The sequence below is a fragment of the Salvelinus fontinalis genome, chromosome 13 (genome assembly GCF_029448725.1).
Source record: "Salvelinus fontinalis isolate EN_2023a chromosome 13, ASM2944872v1, whole genome shotgun sequence".
NCBI classification, from domain to species: Eukaryota; Metazoa; Chordata; class Actinopteri; order Salmoniformes; family Salmonidae; genus Salvelinus; species Salvelinus fontinalis.
This window is the reverse complement of record NC_074677.1, coordinates 36,784,054-36,798,922: the sequence shown is the minus strand read 5'-3', so window position 1 is coordinate 36,798,922 and position 14,869 is coordinate 36,784,054. Positions and strand designations below refer to the sequence as shown.

Sequence of the window (14,869 nt, the reverse complement as noted above, 5' to 3'; positions counted from 1 at the left end):
GAGAGTTAGGAGCTGAGGGAAGAGCGAAGGGAGAGCTAGGAGCTGAGGGAAGAGTGGAGGGAGAGTTAGAAGCTGAGGGAAGAGTGGAGGGAGAGCTAGGAGCTGAGGTGTGAGTGGAGGGAGAGTTAGGAGCTGAGGTGTGAGTGGAGGGAGAGTTGGGAGCTGAGGTGTGAGTGGAGGGAGAGTTAGGAGCTGAGGGAAGAGCGAAGGGAGAGCTAGGAGCTGAGGGAAGAGCGAGGGAGAGCTAGGAGCTGAGGGAAGAGTGGGGGCTGTCTCACTGAGAGGGAGAGGAGAGGGTGAGAGATGGTGAGAGAGGAGTGGCTGTGCGTGGGTGGACGTCTGCCTGACAGTGGTTAAAGTGCAGGCAGGAAAGTAAGGGGTATAAGAGGAGTATGTTATAGCATGGGAATCCAGTTGAAAAGAAGTGAGCTTTAGAGTGAAGGGGAAACGGTAGACCTGCTGCACGTGTGTGAATGTGTGAGCATGAGAGAGACTGTGATGGGCCTTATCATGACACATGGTGCCTCCACAGACTGGGATGAGCAGATCGTACCCTGCTTGGAGCCATTATGGGCTTGGAAGGAATCCACTGTCACTTCCCTGGCAGACTGTTAACATGAAAAACACTCCGTCTGGCAGAGCCAAAGGGATTTATCTCTGCACCACTACACACTGTACAATACACGGCAAACTGAGCCTCAACAGAGCCTCAACAGCCATTTCTGTCTGATGGACGGATAGAATACTGTACATTGTCAAGGGCTGGCAAAGACCTCCTTTCCTTGTCCCAGTGTTTACAGACAGTGTGTCACTCACTAAATATTCCAGAGTTGTCCCGTGCAGTATTGTGAATGAGCTCATAATGTAAAGTGCAGACAGAGGTGGCATGTAGAATAGTCAGGCTGATCTTAGGTGATGTCATCCTGACGCTGGCCATCCTACTGCTGCAGTGCTGATGATGATGAAGGGGCAATGACAGGGGATGTCTGACTGTGGGCGTGGAGGGTAGTGCTGGGCTGTGAGAGGGAGGGGTTTCTGTGAAACATGAATACGCTGGGGTGCATAATAATAATCTCTACTATGCATAGCAATTGCCATAGGGCTTCACTGTACGTTCTCCACGTGCCCTTTACAGCTGGATACACTGTAGGAGAATGAGCTTAAATGAAGGTAGGAGAGGAGAGCAACCCACCTCGCCTGGAATTCCACTCTTCAATGCTCCTTTAACATTACACTACTGCACAGAGAGAAGAGGGTGGTTGGTTGGTAGTGCTACCTATCTGGGCTGGGTGACTCACCATGGGTGGGTGTCCTGTCCCTCCGCCTGACCCCCGTGGAGCGACCCCTAGTCTCGTACTCCTGCCCCAGGGCCAGACAATCCTCCTCCACCAACGTGAAGTACTTGCCCCCATCGTGGTCCAGGTAGAAGCTGGGAGACTCCGAGCCCTTCATACCCATCTTTTCCATGCTGTACTTACTGATGTCATCGCAGGACATGATGCCTATCTCGTCTCTGTGATTAACAGGTAGGGTATGGAGAAGATCAGACAGGCGCAACAAGACTAAACAGTAAGGTAAACAGAAGCTGTATGTATGGGTTTGGTAGGCTCACCTGTGTCCATAGAGGCCAGAGACTGGGGACAGGATGAATACGTCATGGCCACTGTCCAGCGTAGAGGACATCCCCATGGTCCCCATGCTGTTGGGCGGGGTGTTGGACTCACTGTTGGGACTGGTGGGGATGGGCTGTAGGGACAAGGGTGGACTCATGTAGACAGCAAGACTGAGCAGAATAGCAGGATGCAGAAGTATTAAACAATTTCCTAAATGCAATCATTTCTAATTCATAGCATTTTATGACATGATCCTATAGAAAAGAGTTCTCCATGTTTGAGTTACTAGAGGATTAGGGTGCAATGTTGTGAGCTTGTGTGCTAGTCAGACAGTTCTCGTAGCCCTCTACACATGTACCCATTCACAGGTTGTAAATGTCAGATTTGGTCACTGATAAACATCTAAATTGGAACACAGTGGATGTACAGTAACATGCTATTCATGACGTCAGAGCGTTGGCTTTGCGCTTCACAGTGCTGTGTGGGTTTTGACTGACAGTCATTATAAACTTGAGCACCTCGCAGCGGTGCAAAGCGACGTACCCCTCCTACTAATTGGGCAACTTTTGCAAATGTTTTGTTGTCGGAGTGAGGGAAATGCTGTAAATTAAGAGGACTCTACGTATTTTGAAAGATGAGACGTTGAGGATTATAATAAATACCGATTTGATGTCATACAAGCAAGCCAAACACCTGCCAGTCCAAATGTGTACTTCACATTTCCATAATAGAAAACTCATGTCATATACAATGTCAATGTTTATGATCATCATGTTTGATGTACAGTTACCAGATGGCATGGCGTCATACCCTGACCAGAATGAGCCTGTTGGTCTATTGTGTCGTCACACGCACCTGAATGCACTCATGACTCCTTAACTATGCGGACAAAAATGACCATCTGTTTCTCTGAATTGCATTGTGAAAGCCTAACACGGTAATATCGTATTTTATAATTTAGCTAGTCATGTTGGTAATAGAACAAGCTTTCAAATTATGCCTACCTGACCTACATTGCGATTTATAATGGAATGTTTTTGGATTAGGTAAACAAGAGTAATTGTGTGATGGCAGGGATGCAGGGCTGTGTTCCAAAAACTACAAGTGTGCTTGCTCTAGTTCCTCAGTGGCACATCTAGGAGAGATCAAAAAGCATCTTATAGGTGAAGACTCTTCTTTGAATTGTTTGTTTTCTTTAGCACCTACCCCACATTTTCCAGGAATATTCTTATCATGTTACTCAATGCATCCAGAGTATTTTCAGATTTCTTTATCAACAAATGTGGCAAAAAGTTCAGTAAATGTGAGGTTTTTGGCAACTAATAGAGGGTATAACAACAGGACCCCTAACAACAAGGGATTCTGGGATCACGACTATATACAGTTGTCGGAAGTTTAAGTTTACATACACTTACACAAATACATTTCAACTCAGTTTTCCACAATTCCTGACATTTAATCCTAGTAAAAATTCCCTGTCTTAGGTCAGTTAGGATCATCACTTTATTTTAGGAATGTGAAATGTCAGAATAATAGTAGAGAAAATGATTTATTTCAGCTTTTATTTCTTTCATCACATTCCCAGTGGGTCAGAAGTTTACATACACTCAATTAGTATTTGGTGCATTGCCTTTAAATTGTTTAACTTGGGTCAAACGTTTTGGGTAGCCTTCCACAAGCTTCCCACAATAAGTTGGTTGAATTTTGGCCCATTTCTCCTGACAGAGTTGGTGTAACTGAGTCAGGTTTGTAGGCCTCCTTGCTCGCACACACTTTTTCAGTTCTACCCACACATTTTCTATAGGATTGAGGTCAGGGCTTTGTGATGGCCGCTCCAATGCCTTGACTTTGTTGTCCTTAAGCCATTTTGCCACAATTTTTGAAGTATGCTTGGGGTCATTGTCCATTTGGAAGACCCATTTGCGACTAAGCTTTAACTTCCTGACTGATGTCTTGAGATGTTGCTTCATTATATCCACGTAATTTTCCTCCCTCATGATGCCATCTATTTTGTGAAGTGCACCAGTCCCTCCTGCAGCAAAGCACGACCACAACATGATGCTGCCACCCCCGTGCTTCACGGTTGGAATGGTGTTCTTCGGCTTGCAAGCCTCCCCCTTTTTCCTCCAAACATAACGATGGTCATTATGGCCAAACAGTTCTATTTTTGTTTCATCAGACCAGAGGACATTTTTTCAAGATGTGTCAAGTGTGGTGAGGATGAGCCATCTCTCCCCAGGAGATACACTAGGAAGTCTAACCTACTGTGATGACTCAACCCCGTGCCCAATAACATCTGATTGGTAAAGGTCCTGTAAAAATCACATTACAACGTAAAGCAAAAAACAAAATGTTAATATATTTTCCTTTTACTCTTTCGAGTCCACTTCTACGATAAATTATCATTGCTCTGTAATTTTCCTTGAACTCCTATAAAAGAAATCCGAGCCATATTCCTTCCTGATAAGTATGTATGACCATGGAGGCTTCGGAACATCTAGAGCTCACTCCTTCTCCTGGACTCCTTCTCCTGGACGTAATTAATAATAAATACCACTTAAAATAGAAATCCATTTTATGTACTTCTTCATTATTAATACATCACTACAAGAAAAGTTAAAATTATGGTGTAAATGTGTTGGCTCAGTGCTGTTAAAAGAAAATACCCCAACAGTTAGATTTTTCATGTCTCTCAGACCAAAACAGGAAGGGGAAAAAAGCTAAAAAAATATGAAGCAGTGGGTTATGAATAGGTTAGGAAACAAAACAAGATCTTCTGGTCTTCTGTAGCTCAGTTGGTAGAGCATGGCGCCAGGATAGTGGGTTTGATTCCCGGGACCAGCCATATGTAAATGTATGCACGCATTATTGTAAGTCGCTTTGGATAAAAGCGTCTGCAAAAATGCATTTACAGTGCATTCGGTAAGTATTCAGACCGCTTGACTTTTTCCACATTTTGTTATGTTACAGCCTTATTCCAAAATGGATTTTAATTATTATTTTTCCTCCATCAATCTACACAAAATACCACATAATGACAAAGCGAAAACAGGTTTAGATTTTTTTGCAAAGATATAAAAATTTAAAAAACGAAACACCTTATTTACATAAGTACTCAGACCCTTTGCTATGAGACTCGAAAATTGAGCTCAGATGCATCCTGTTTCCATTGATCATCCTTGATGTTTCTACAACTTCAATGGAGTCTACGTGTGGTAAATTCAATTGATTGGATATGATTTGGAAAGGCTCACAGCTGTCTATAAAAGGTCCCACAGACGACAGTGCATGTCAGAGCAAAAACCAAGCCATGAGGTCGAAGGAATTATCCATAGAACAATTAGAGGAGAAGGGCCTTGGTCAGGGAGGTGACCAATAACCTGATGGTCACTCTGAAAGAGCTCCTGAGTTCCTCTGTGGAGATGGGAGAACCTTCCAGAAGGACAACCATCTCTGCAGCATACCACCAATCAGGCTTTTATGGTAGAGTTGCCAGACGGAAGCCACTCCTCAGTAAAAGGCACATGACAGCCCGCTTGGAGTTTGCCAAAAGGCACCTAAAGGACTCAGACCATGAGAAACAAAATTCCCTATGCCAAATGTCACGTCTGGAGGAAACCTGGGACGATCCCTACTGTGAAGCATGGTGGTGGCAGTTTCATGCTGTGGGGATGTTTTTCAGTGGCAGGGAATGGGAGATTAGTCAGGATTGAGGGGAAGATTAATGGAGCAAAGTACAGAGAGATCCTTGAAGGCTCGCGGCTGTAATCGCTGCCAAAGGTGCTTCAACAAAGTACTGAGTAAAGGGTCTGAATACTTATGTAAATATGTTATTTCAAATTTGAGTATTTAATGTGCAAAAAGTTATATTATGGGGTATTGTGTGTAGATTGATGAGAATTTTAGAATAAGGCTGTGATGTAAGAAAATGTGGAAAAGGTCAAGGAGTCTGAATACTTTCCAACTGCACTGTATTATTATCAAAAGACAACCCTGCACAAAATAATGATTACAGCTGGTAGTGCTCCCACTATGAGCAGCCACATTAACCTCGGCATTAACCTCTGTCCTTGGTTCTGTCTGTGTCCTATCAGTCTGTCCAGGGCAGCTGACAGAGTACTACTGTATGACACTGGATGAACAGATGGCTAGGTTCACTCTTCATTGACTCTTATCCACAATGGTAAACACTGAGTGCTTGATGGTGGTTCACTGAAGATTAATTTCAAATTCATCTCACATTGTCTTTGTCCTCTACTACCTGGATTTTCCATAGGCTTCTCTGTCATCATCTATTTGGTAAAGAGTTGATTTAATAATAGAACAGGCTACCCTTTCTCCAAGCCGCGTTGAGCTCCAGTGGTCCGACTCTTTTTGACTGACACATCCATCATAAACAGTCCTGGGAGACAAAGTCACCCTAACAGTGTTCGTACCATATGTCAGCGGCTCCTACAGTCATCCGGCATGCTGTCATTTAACTCTGAGGTGCTTCATTAACCAAACACTGGGTGAATTCTACTGTTCGTGAGTGATTGGTAACCTTTGTGTGTATTTGTTTGTTTAACCTGTAAGACTGCCAACAATAACCTCCCTGGAAGGCAATCCAATACTCTATTTTTTTATATTTTATTCAGCCACAATAATGAAGCATAGCTCAAGCGGAATCCTGTTCATTTCAGACTGAAAAACATGCCACTGTGCCAAATAATCAATACATCATTATTTCCCTGACATGACTGCAGTGCATATGCAGACCCTCATCACAGTCCCATACAGGAGCAACCATTCAAGCTTCACATATTGAGATATGATGATGATGTGCTGATTATCTGAACACATTAACTGATTTCACTGCAGATGCCAAAGACATGTAACCACAGAAACAGTCCTGGGCATCATCAAGGCAACCCATGCAGCATGAAAATGAGTAAGCCTAGTGCAGACCTAAAAATAGCTCTCACGCAGTACAGGGCTCCCGAAGAAAAACCATCCAGGCAGTTATGAAGTAAACCCCCAACCCCCTCTACCGTCATCCTCCCCAGCTAGCTTTCTGTCTTTGTTCCTCCTCCTCAGGCAGCCCCTGTTTCCCCCAGCCAGTTCCCCATACTGTACTGTCTGTACTACATCCACACTGAGCAGCACAATGGATTCACTATCTCTTTCACTGACGCGCCACCAATAATGTATATAAACCCTGGATTGCTGATGCTTTGTATTGGCCGATGAGAGACTTTGAAGCCACCAGTCTGCCATATTGGCTTTCCACAGAAGAAGCAGTCCTCCATAGGAATGAATGGAATTCTACAGTATTTCAATTAAATGTTTAAAGTACAAAATTACATGTACCAAAATTGAGGCGCAGGGTCTTCAAAATAGCACCCCCCTGTCAGTCATCTAGCGTATATATAAATCATTACACTCCACACAATCCATTAGAACTCAATTAAAGAGTGACCAGGTATGAGCTATAAGTTAAGTGCTTACTCACAGACAATTACCCTTTAGTTCATCATGTATCATAATCTAATTTATTAACATTGCGACACTCATAAGGAGCTTCTAGGCCAGTTGGTCATTATCAATAATGAGCGCTTTGTTCCTTATCGCTAAAATTAAACAGCAACCAGATGAATTGGTGAAATAATTGCTATTCATATCTACCAGAAGGAATCCTAAACAGATATTCAAACAAAACCAATCACATCATAATATAATTACCTGGAGTGCAAGGGGTTTCCATCGTACATTCTTGAGCAGGGCAGGGGCAGATGTGAGAGTGTTCTGAGGTCTCTTCTTCAGGGTGAGGATGACTCCATTGGGGTCTTCTCTGAGGGCATTCACCAGGTTCTTCAGCTGCCAGCCCACCTGCACAGATACGCCACAGAGGAGAGAGACAATTCAACACTCAGTGAAGCTGAAGAAATACTCAACCAATCATGACAATAGAGCTAGTTAAATTACAGTAGCTACTGTGGTTCTGAACATCTCTTCAACCAACTATGCCTAAGAGGAACACCGGAGATAATGATGGTGAAAACTACTGCAAGACCATTCCAATACACTACAGCCCATTCCCACAAATTACAGTGCTTGGATAAGAATGGCATTTTGCACAAAAACAGTGAACCAAACAGCATGTGCTGGAAAGTGTTGCATACAATGTAGACAAAATGTTGTTCCATTTATTTATTTTCTTGACTGAACATAACCATTTTCAAAATTCTGTCCCATCTGTTGTACAATGTTAAATAACGTTTAACAGAAGTTAAACAAACTGATAGTGTTGCACCTCGTGCCGACCTATAATGCATCGCAAAGCATCAGCGCCAAGCCCTACTGGGCTCTGACCCGCAACAGACAGTGTGCAGCTGTGCTACAGTGAGCTTGGATCTACTGATGGCGGTGTGCTCCCAGGCAGGCTCCAGTAGAGGCAGGGGAGCAGAGAAAGCAGGTCACGTCCCCCTCCCTCCCTCTCCATTCCTCCCTCTCTACGCCACACTGAGCATCTCTCTCTACCTCTGTGCTCTGTAGAGTGCCAATGTTAATAATGCAACTTATCTGTAAACAAGTTACATTATTCAACTCAGGGACTGGCATGGCGACATAGTCAAACTATAAAAACACACACACAGAGACACACATTATTGTTCGGCTGAGACACTGTCTGTGTTCACAACAGCTATGCCGACTGGCAATGGCCCATTTCACTCCCACAAAGACTAAACATCGCCCGTCTTAAAAAGACAGACAGACACAATTACTGTACATACAGTACAATACACACACATACTCTATATACAGTACCAGTCAAAAGATTGGACACACCTACTCATTCTTTATTTTTTTCTACATTGTAGAATAATAGTGAAGACATCAAAACTATGAAATAACACATATGGAATCATGTAGTAACCAAAAAAGTGTTAAACAAATCAAAATAGATTTTAGATTTTAGATTCTTCAAAGTAGCCACCCGTTGCCTTGATGACAGCTTTGCACACTCTTGGAATTCTCTCAACCAGCTTCATGAGGTAGTCACCTGGAATGCATTTCAATTAACAGGTGTGCCTTGTTAAAAGTTAATTTCTGGAATTTCTTTCCTTCTTAATGCGTTTGAGCCAATCAGTTGTGTTGTGACAAGGTAGGGGTGGTATACAGAAGACAGCCCTGTTTGGTAAAAGACCAAGTCCATATTAAAGCAAGAACAGCTCAAATAAGCAAAGGGGAAACGACAGTCCATCATTACTTTAAGACATGAAGGTCAGTCAATCCGAAACGTTTCAAGAACTTTGAAAGTTTCTTCAGGTGCAGTCACAAAAACCATCAAGCGCTATGATGATGCTGGCTCTCATGAGTACCGCCACAGGAAAGGAAGACCCAGAGTTACCTCTGCTGAAGAGGATAAGTTCATTAGAGTTACAAGCCTCAGAAATTGCAGCCCAAATAAATGCTTCACAGAGCTCAAGTAACAGCCACATCAGCTGTTCAGAGGAGACTGCGTGAATCAGCCTGCATGGTCGAATTCCTGCAAAGAAACCACTACTAAAGGACACCAATAAGAAGAAGAGACTTGCTTGGGTCAAAAACACGAGCAATGGACATTAAACCAGTGGAAATCTGTGCTTTGGTCTGATAAGTCCAAATTTGAGATTTTTGGTTCCAACCGCTGTGTCTTTGTGAGACACAGAGCACGTGAACAGATGATCTCTTCATGTGTAGTTCCCACCGTGAAGCATGGAGGAGGTGGTGTGAGGGTGCTTTGCTGGTGACACTGTCAGTGATTTATTTAGAATTCAAGCACACTTAACCAACATAGCAACCACATCATTCTGAACTATACGCCATCCCATCTGGTTTGCGCTTAGTGGGACTATCATTTGTTTTTCAACGGGACAATGACCCAACACACCTCCAGACTGCGTAAGGGCTATTTCACCAAGAAGGAGAGTGATGGAGTGCTGCATCAAATGACTTGGCCTCCACAATCACCCAACCTCAACCCAATTGACATGGTTTGGGATGAGTTGGACCACAGAGTTTTTTATTTTATTTATTAAAAAACATATATATTTCACCTTTATTTAACCAGGTAGGCCAGTTGAGAACAAGTTCTCATTTACAACTGCGACCTGGCCAAGATAAAGCAAAGCAGTGCAACACAAACAACAACAGAGTTACATATGGAATAAACAAACGTACAGTCAATAACACAATAGAAAAATCTATATACAGTGTGTGCAAATGAGGTAAGATAAGGGAGGTAAGGCAATAAATAGGCCATAGTGGCGAAATAATTACAATTTAGCTATTAAAAAACTGGAGTGATAGATGTGCAGAAGATGAATGTGCATGTAACGGTCCTGACCTGTTTTATGTTGTTTTTGTATGTGTTTATGGTCAGGGCGTGTGTTTTGGGTGGGCAGTCTATGTTTTGTATTTCTAGGTTGGTTTTTGTGTTCGGCCTGGTATGATTCTCAATTAGAGACAGGTGTGTATCGTTTGTCTCTAATTGAGAGTCATACTAAGGCAGCCAGGGTTTCACTGGGGTTTTGTGGGTGTTTGTTCCTGTGTCCACACAGGACGGTTGAAGGTTAGTCACATTTGTAGCTTTGTAGTGTCTTGTTTGCTGTTGTCATTAAAAGATGGCTTATTTCCCTCAATCCGCATCTTGGTCCTATCCATGCTCCTCCTCGTTTGAGGAGGAGAACAACATTGACTGCCTTTACAGAAACACCCACCACAACAGGACCAAGCGGATTGAGGAGAGAGAAAAGGAACTAAGGCACTGGACACAGGAGGAATGGTCTTGGGAGATTATGGACGGAAAGGGACCCTGGGGAAGGGTTGGAGAGAATTGCCGCTCTCGGGAGGAGAGGAAGGCAGCCACAGCCCAGGAGCGCTGGTATGAGGAGGCAGCACATAGGAGAGGCCGGAAGCCCGAGAGGCTCACCCAAAAATTTCTTGGGGGGGGGGGGGGCTAAAGGGGAGTGTGGCGAAGCCGGGTTGGATACCTGAGCCAACTCCCCGGGCTTGCCGTGGAGTAAGAGGGCGTCGTACTGGTCAGACACCGTGTTATGCGGTAAAGCGCACGGTGTCCCCAGTACGCGTGCTTAGCCCAGTGCGGGCTATTCCACCTTGCCGCACTGGGAGGGCTAGGTTGGGCATCGAGCCGAGTGCCATGAAGCCGGCCCAACATATCTGGTCTCCAGTACGTCTCCTCGGGCCGGCGTACATGGCACCAGCCTTACAGGTGGTGTCCCCGGTTCGCCTGCATAGGTCAGTGCGGGCTATTCCACCTCGCCGCACTGGCAGGGCTACGGGGACCATTCAACCTGGTAAGGTTGGGGAGGCTCGGTGCTCAAGAGCACGTGTCCTCCTTCACGGTCCGGTATATCCGGCGCCACCTTCCCACCCCAGCTCAGTACCACCGGTGCCTACACCACGCACCAGGCTTCCAGTGCATCTCCAGAGCCCTGTTCCTCTTCCACGCACTCTCCCTATGGTGCGTGTCTCCAGCCCGGTACCTCCAGTTCCGGTACCACGCACCAGGCCTAGAGTGCGCCACGAGAGTCCAGTGTGCCCAGTTCCTGTTCCCCGCACTCGCCCTATGGTGCGTGTCTTCAGCCCGGTACCTCCAGTTCCGGTACCACGCACCAGGCCTATAGTGCGTCTCAGCCGGCCAGAGTCTGCCGTCTGCCTAGCGCCAGAGCCGTCCTGCCATGACCAGCCAGAGCCGTCCTGCCATGACCAGCCGGAGCCGTCCTGCCATGACCAGCCGGAGCCGTCCTGCCATGACCTGCCGGAGCCGTCCTGCCATGACCTGCCGGAGCCGTCCTGCCAGGACCTGCCGGAGCCGTCCAGCCAGGACCTGCCGGAGCCGTCCAGCCAGGACCTGCCGGAGCCGTCCAGCCAGGACCTGCCGGAGCCGTCCAGCCAGGACCTGCCGGAGCCGTCCAGCCAGGACCTGCCGGAGCCGTCCAGCCAGGACCTGCCGGAGCCCCTCAGCCCGGACCTGCCGGAGCCCCTCAGCCCGGACCTGCCGGAGCCCCTCAGCCCGGACCTGCCGGAGCCCCTCAGCCCGGACCTGCCGGAGCCCCTCAGCCCGGACCTGCCGGAGCCCCTCAGCCCGGACCTGCCGGAGCCCCTCAGCCCGGACCTGCCGGAGCCCCTCAGCCCGGACCTGCCGGAGTCCCTCAGCCCGGACCTGCCGGAGTCCCTCAGCCCGGACCTGCCGGAGTCCCTCAGCCCGGACCTGCCGGAGTCCCTCAGCCCGGACCTGCCGGAGTCCCTCAGCCCGGACCTGCCGGAGTCCCTCAGCCCGGACCTGCCGGAGTCCCTCAGCCAGGACCTGCCGGAGTCCCTCAGCCAGGACCTGCCGCCGCCCCTTATCCCGGTGCTGCCCCTTATCCCGGTGCTGCCCCTTCATTTAGGTGGTGTTAGTGGGAGGGTGGTCATTGGGAGGGGGATAAAGAAGCGGGGATTGATTATGGTGGGGTGGGGACCTCGCCCTCAGCCTGAGCCACCACCGTGGTCAACTGCCCACCCAGACCCTCCCCTGGACTTTGTGCTGGTGCGCCCGGCGTTCGCACCTTGAGGGAGGGGGGGGTTCTGTAACGGTCCTGACCTGTTTTATGTTGTTTTTGTATGTGTTTATGGTCAGGGCGTGTGTTTTGGGTGGGCAGTCTATGTTTTGTATTTCTAGGTTGGTTTTTGTGTTCGGCCTGGTATGATTCTCAATTAGAGACAGGTGTGTATCGTTTGTCTCTAATTGAGAGTCATACTAAGGCAGCCAGGGTTTCACTGGGGTTTTGTGGGTGTTTGTTCCTGTGTCCACACAGGACGGTTGAAGGTTAGTCACATTTGTTGTCTTGTTTGCTGTTGTCATTAAAAGATGGCTTATTTCCCTCAATCCGCATCTTGGTCCTATCCATGCTCCTCCTCGTTTGAGGAGGAGAACAACATTGACTGCCTTTACAGTGCAAGTAGAGACACTGGGGTGCAAAGGAGAAAGAAAAAATAAATAACAGTATTGGCATGAGTTAGTTGGAAGGGTTAATTGTGATCTGTGAGCTGCTCTGACAGGTTAACCTCTTGACGCTAGGGGTCAGATTTTTATTTTATTTTAAATAACGTTCCCAAGGTAAACGGACTATTTCTCAGGTCCAGATCGTAGAATATGCATATACTTTACAGATTAGGATAGAAAACACTCCAAAGTTTCCAAAACTGTCAAAATATTGTCTGTGACTGATTCTGCAGGCGAAAACCTGAGAAAATCTAACCCGGAAGTGATAAAAAAAATTAAATGTATCTGTGTTTCCTGGCCCGTCTTTCTTCCATTTAAAGGGGTATCAACCAGATTCCTTTTCCAATGGCTTCCTCAGACTGTGACCAGGCTTTAGACATAGTTTCAGGCTTTTATTTTGAAAAATGAGCGAGATTCTTCAAAACTAGTCAGGTGTCCTCTGATTAGTTCCTGTGCGCGAGAGGGGTAACTCTCCATTTTCCTTCTCTTTTATTGAATAGGTTACGGTCCGGTTGAAATATTATCGATTATTTTTAACAACCTGAGGATTGATTATAAAAAACATTTGACATGTTTCTACGAACATTACGGATACTTTTTGGAATTTTCGTTGAACAGAACGAGGCTTTGTTTTTCTGAACATAACGTGCAACCCAAATGCCGTTTTTTTTGTTAAAAGTAATATTTATCAAACAAAAAGAAAATTTGTTGTGTAACTCGTGAGTGCAAACATCCGAAGATTATCAAAGGTAAGCGATTAATTTTATTGCTTTTCTGACTTTCGTGACCATGCAAATTTGGGGCTAGCTGTCGTAGCATTGATTTAAACACTCACAAAAGCTTGGATTGCTTTCGCTGCAAAGCATATTTTCAAAATCTGACACGATAGGTGGATATATTTCACTTGTGATTGCATGATTATAAATATTGTTAGTAATATTTTGCGCCCTGCAATTCAGCGGTTGTTTAGGAAAATGATCCCGCTAAAGGGATCCGTAGCGCAGAGAACTTAAAGTTAGAGAGGGAGATATGAGTCTTTAGCTTCAGTGATTTTTGAAATTCGTTCCAGTCATTGGCAGCAGAGAACTGGAAGGAAAGGCGGCCAAAGTTGGAATTGGCTTTGGGGGTGACCAGTGAAATATACTTGCTCTAGCGCCTGCTACGGGTGGGTGCTCCTTTGGTGACCAGTGAGCTGAGATAAGGCGGGTCTTTACCTAGCAAAGACTTATAGATGACCTGGAGTCAGTGTGTTTGGCGACGAATATGAAGCGAGGGCCAGCCAAAGAACATACAGGTCGCAGTGGTGGGTAGTATATGGGGCTTTGGTGACAAAACGGATGGCACTGTGATAGACTGCATCCAGTTTGCTGAGTAGAGTGTTGGAGGCTATTTTGTAAATGACATCGCCGAAGTCAAGGATCGGTAGGATAGTCAGTTTTACCAGGGTATGTTTGGAAGCATGGGTGAAGGATGTTGCGAAATAGGAAGCTGATTCTAGATTTAATTTTGGATTGGAGATGCTTAATGAGAGTCTGGAAGGAGAGTTTACAATCTAACCAGACACTTAGAATATGTGGACAACTACGAATACCTAAGTCAGAACCGTCGAAAGTAGTGATGCTGGACGGGCGGGCAGGTGCGGGCAGAGATCGGTTGAAGAGCATGCATTTAGTTTAACTTGCATTTAAGAGCAGTTGGAGGCCACGGAATGAGAGTTGTATGGTTTTGAAGCTCATCTGGAGGTTAGTTAACACAGTGTCCAAAGAAGGGCCAGAAGTATACAGAATGGTGTCGTCTGTGTAGAGGTGGATCAGAGAATCACCAGCAGCAAGAGCGACATCATTGATGTATACAGAGAAAAGAGTCGGCCCGAGAACTGAACCCTGTGGCACTCCCATAGAGACTGCCAGAGGTCAGGACAACAGGCCCTCCAATTTGACACACTGAACTCTGTCTGAGAAGTAGTTGTTGAACAAGGTGAGGCAGTCATTTGAGAAACCAAGGCTGTTGAGTCTGCCGATAAGAATGTGGTGATTGACAGAGTCGAAAGCCTTGGCCAGTTCGATGAATACAGCTGCACGGTATTGTCTCTTATTAATGGCGGTTATGATATCGTTTAGGACCTTGAGCGTGGCTGAGGTGCACCCATGACTAGCTCTGAAACCAGATTGCATAGCGGAGAAGGTACGGTGGGATTCGAAATGGTCGGTGATTGGTTTGTTAACTT

The 14,869-nt window shown here is 46.0% G+C and overlaps 1 protein-coding gene across 3 annotated transcripts in view; it reads right to left on the bottom strand.

Moving 5' to 3' along the window:
- The window catches only part of LOC129868589 (connector enhancer of kinase suppressor of ras 2-like), a 55,161-nt gene that overhangs the window by 10,767 nt on the left and 29,525 nt on the right, over positions 1 to 14,869 (bottom strand). For all 3 annotated transcript variants that reach the window (XM_055942702.1, XM_055942701.1, XM_055942703.1), the window contains 3 exons: positions 7,335 to 7,481; positions 1,613 to 1,746; positions 1,299 to 1,513 (listed from right to left, as the gene is read on the bottom strand). In XM_055942702.1, coding sequence (XP_055798677.1) covers positions 1,299 to 1,513; positions 1,613 to 1,746; positions 7,335 to 7,481 — 496 coding nt within the window. The remainder of the gene's footprint in view (positions 1 to 1,298; positions 1,514 to 1,612; positions 1,747 to 7,334; positions 7,482 to 14,869) is intronic.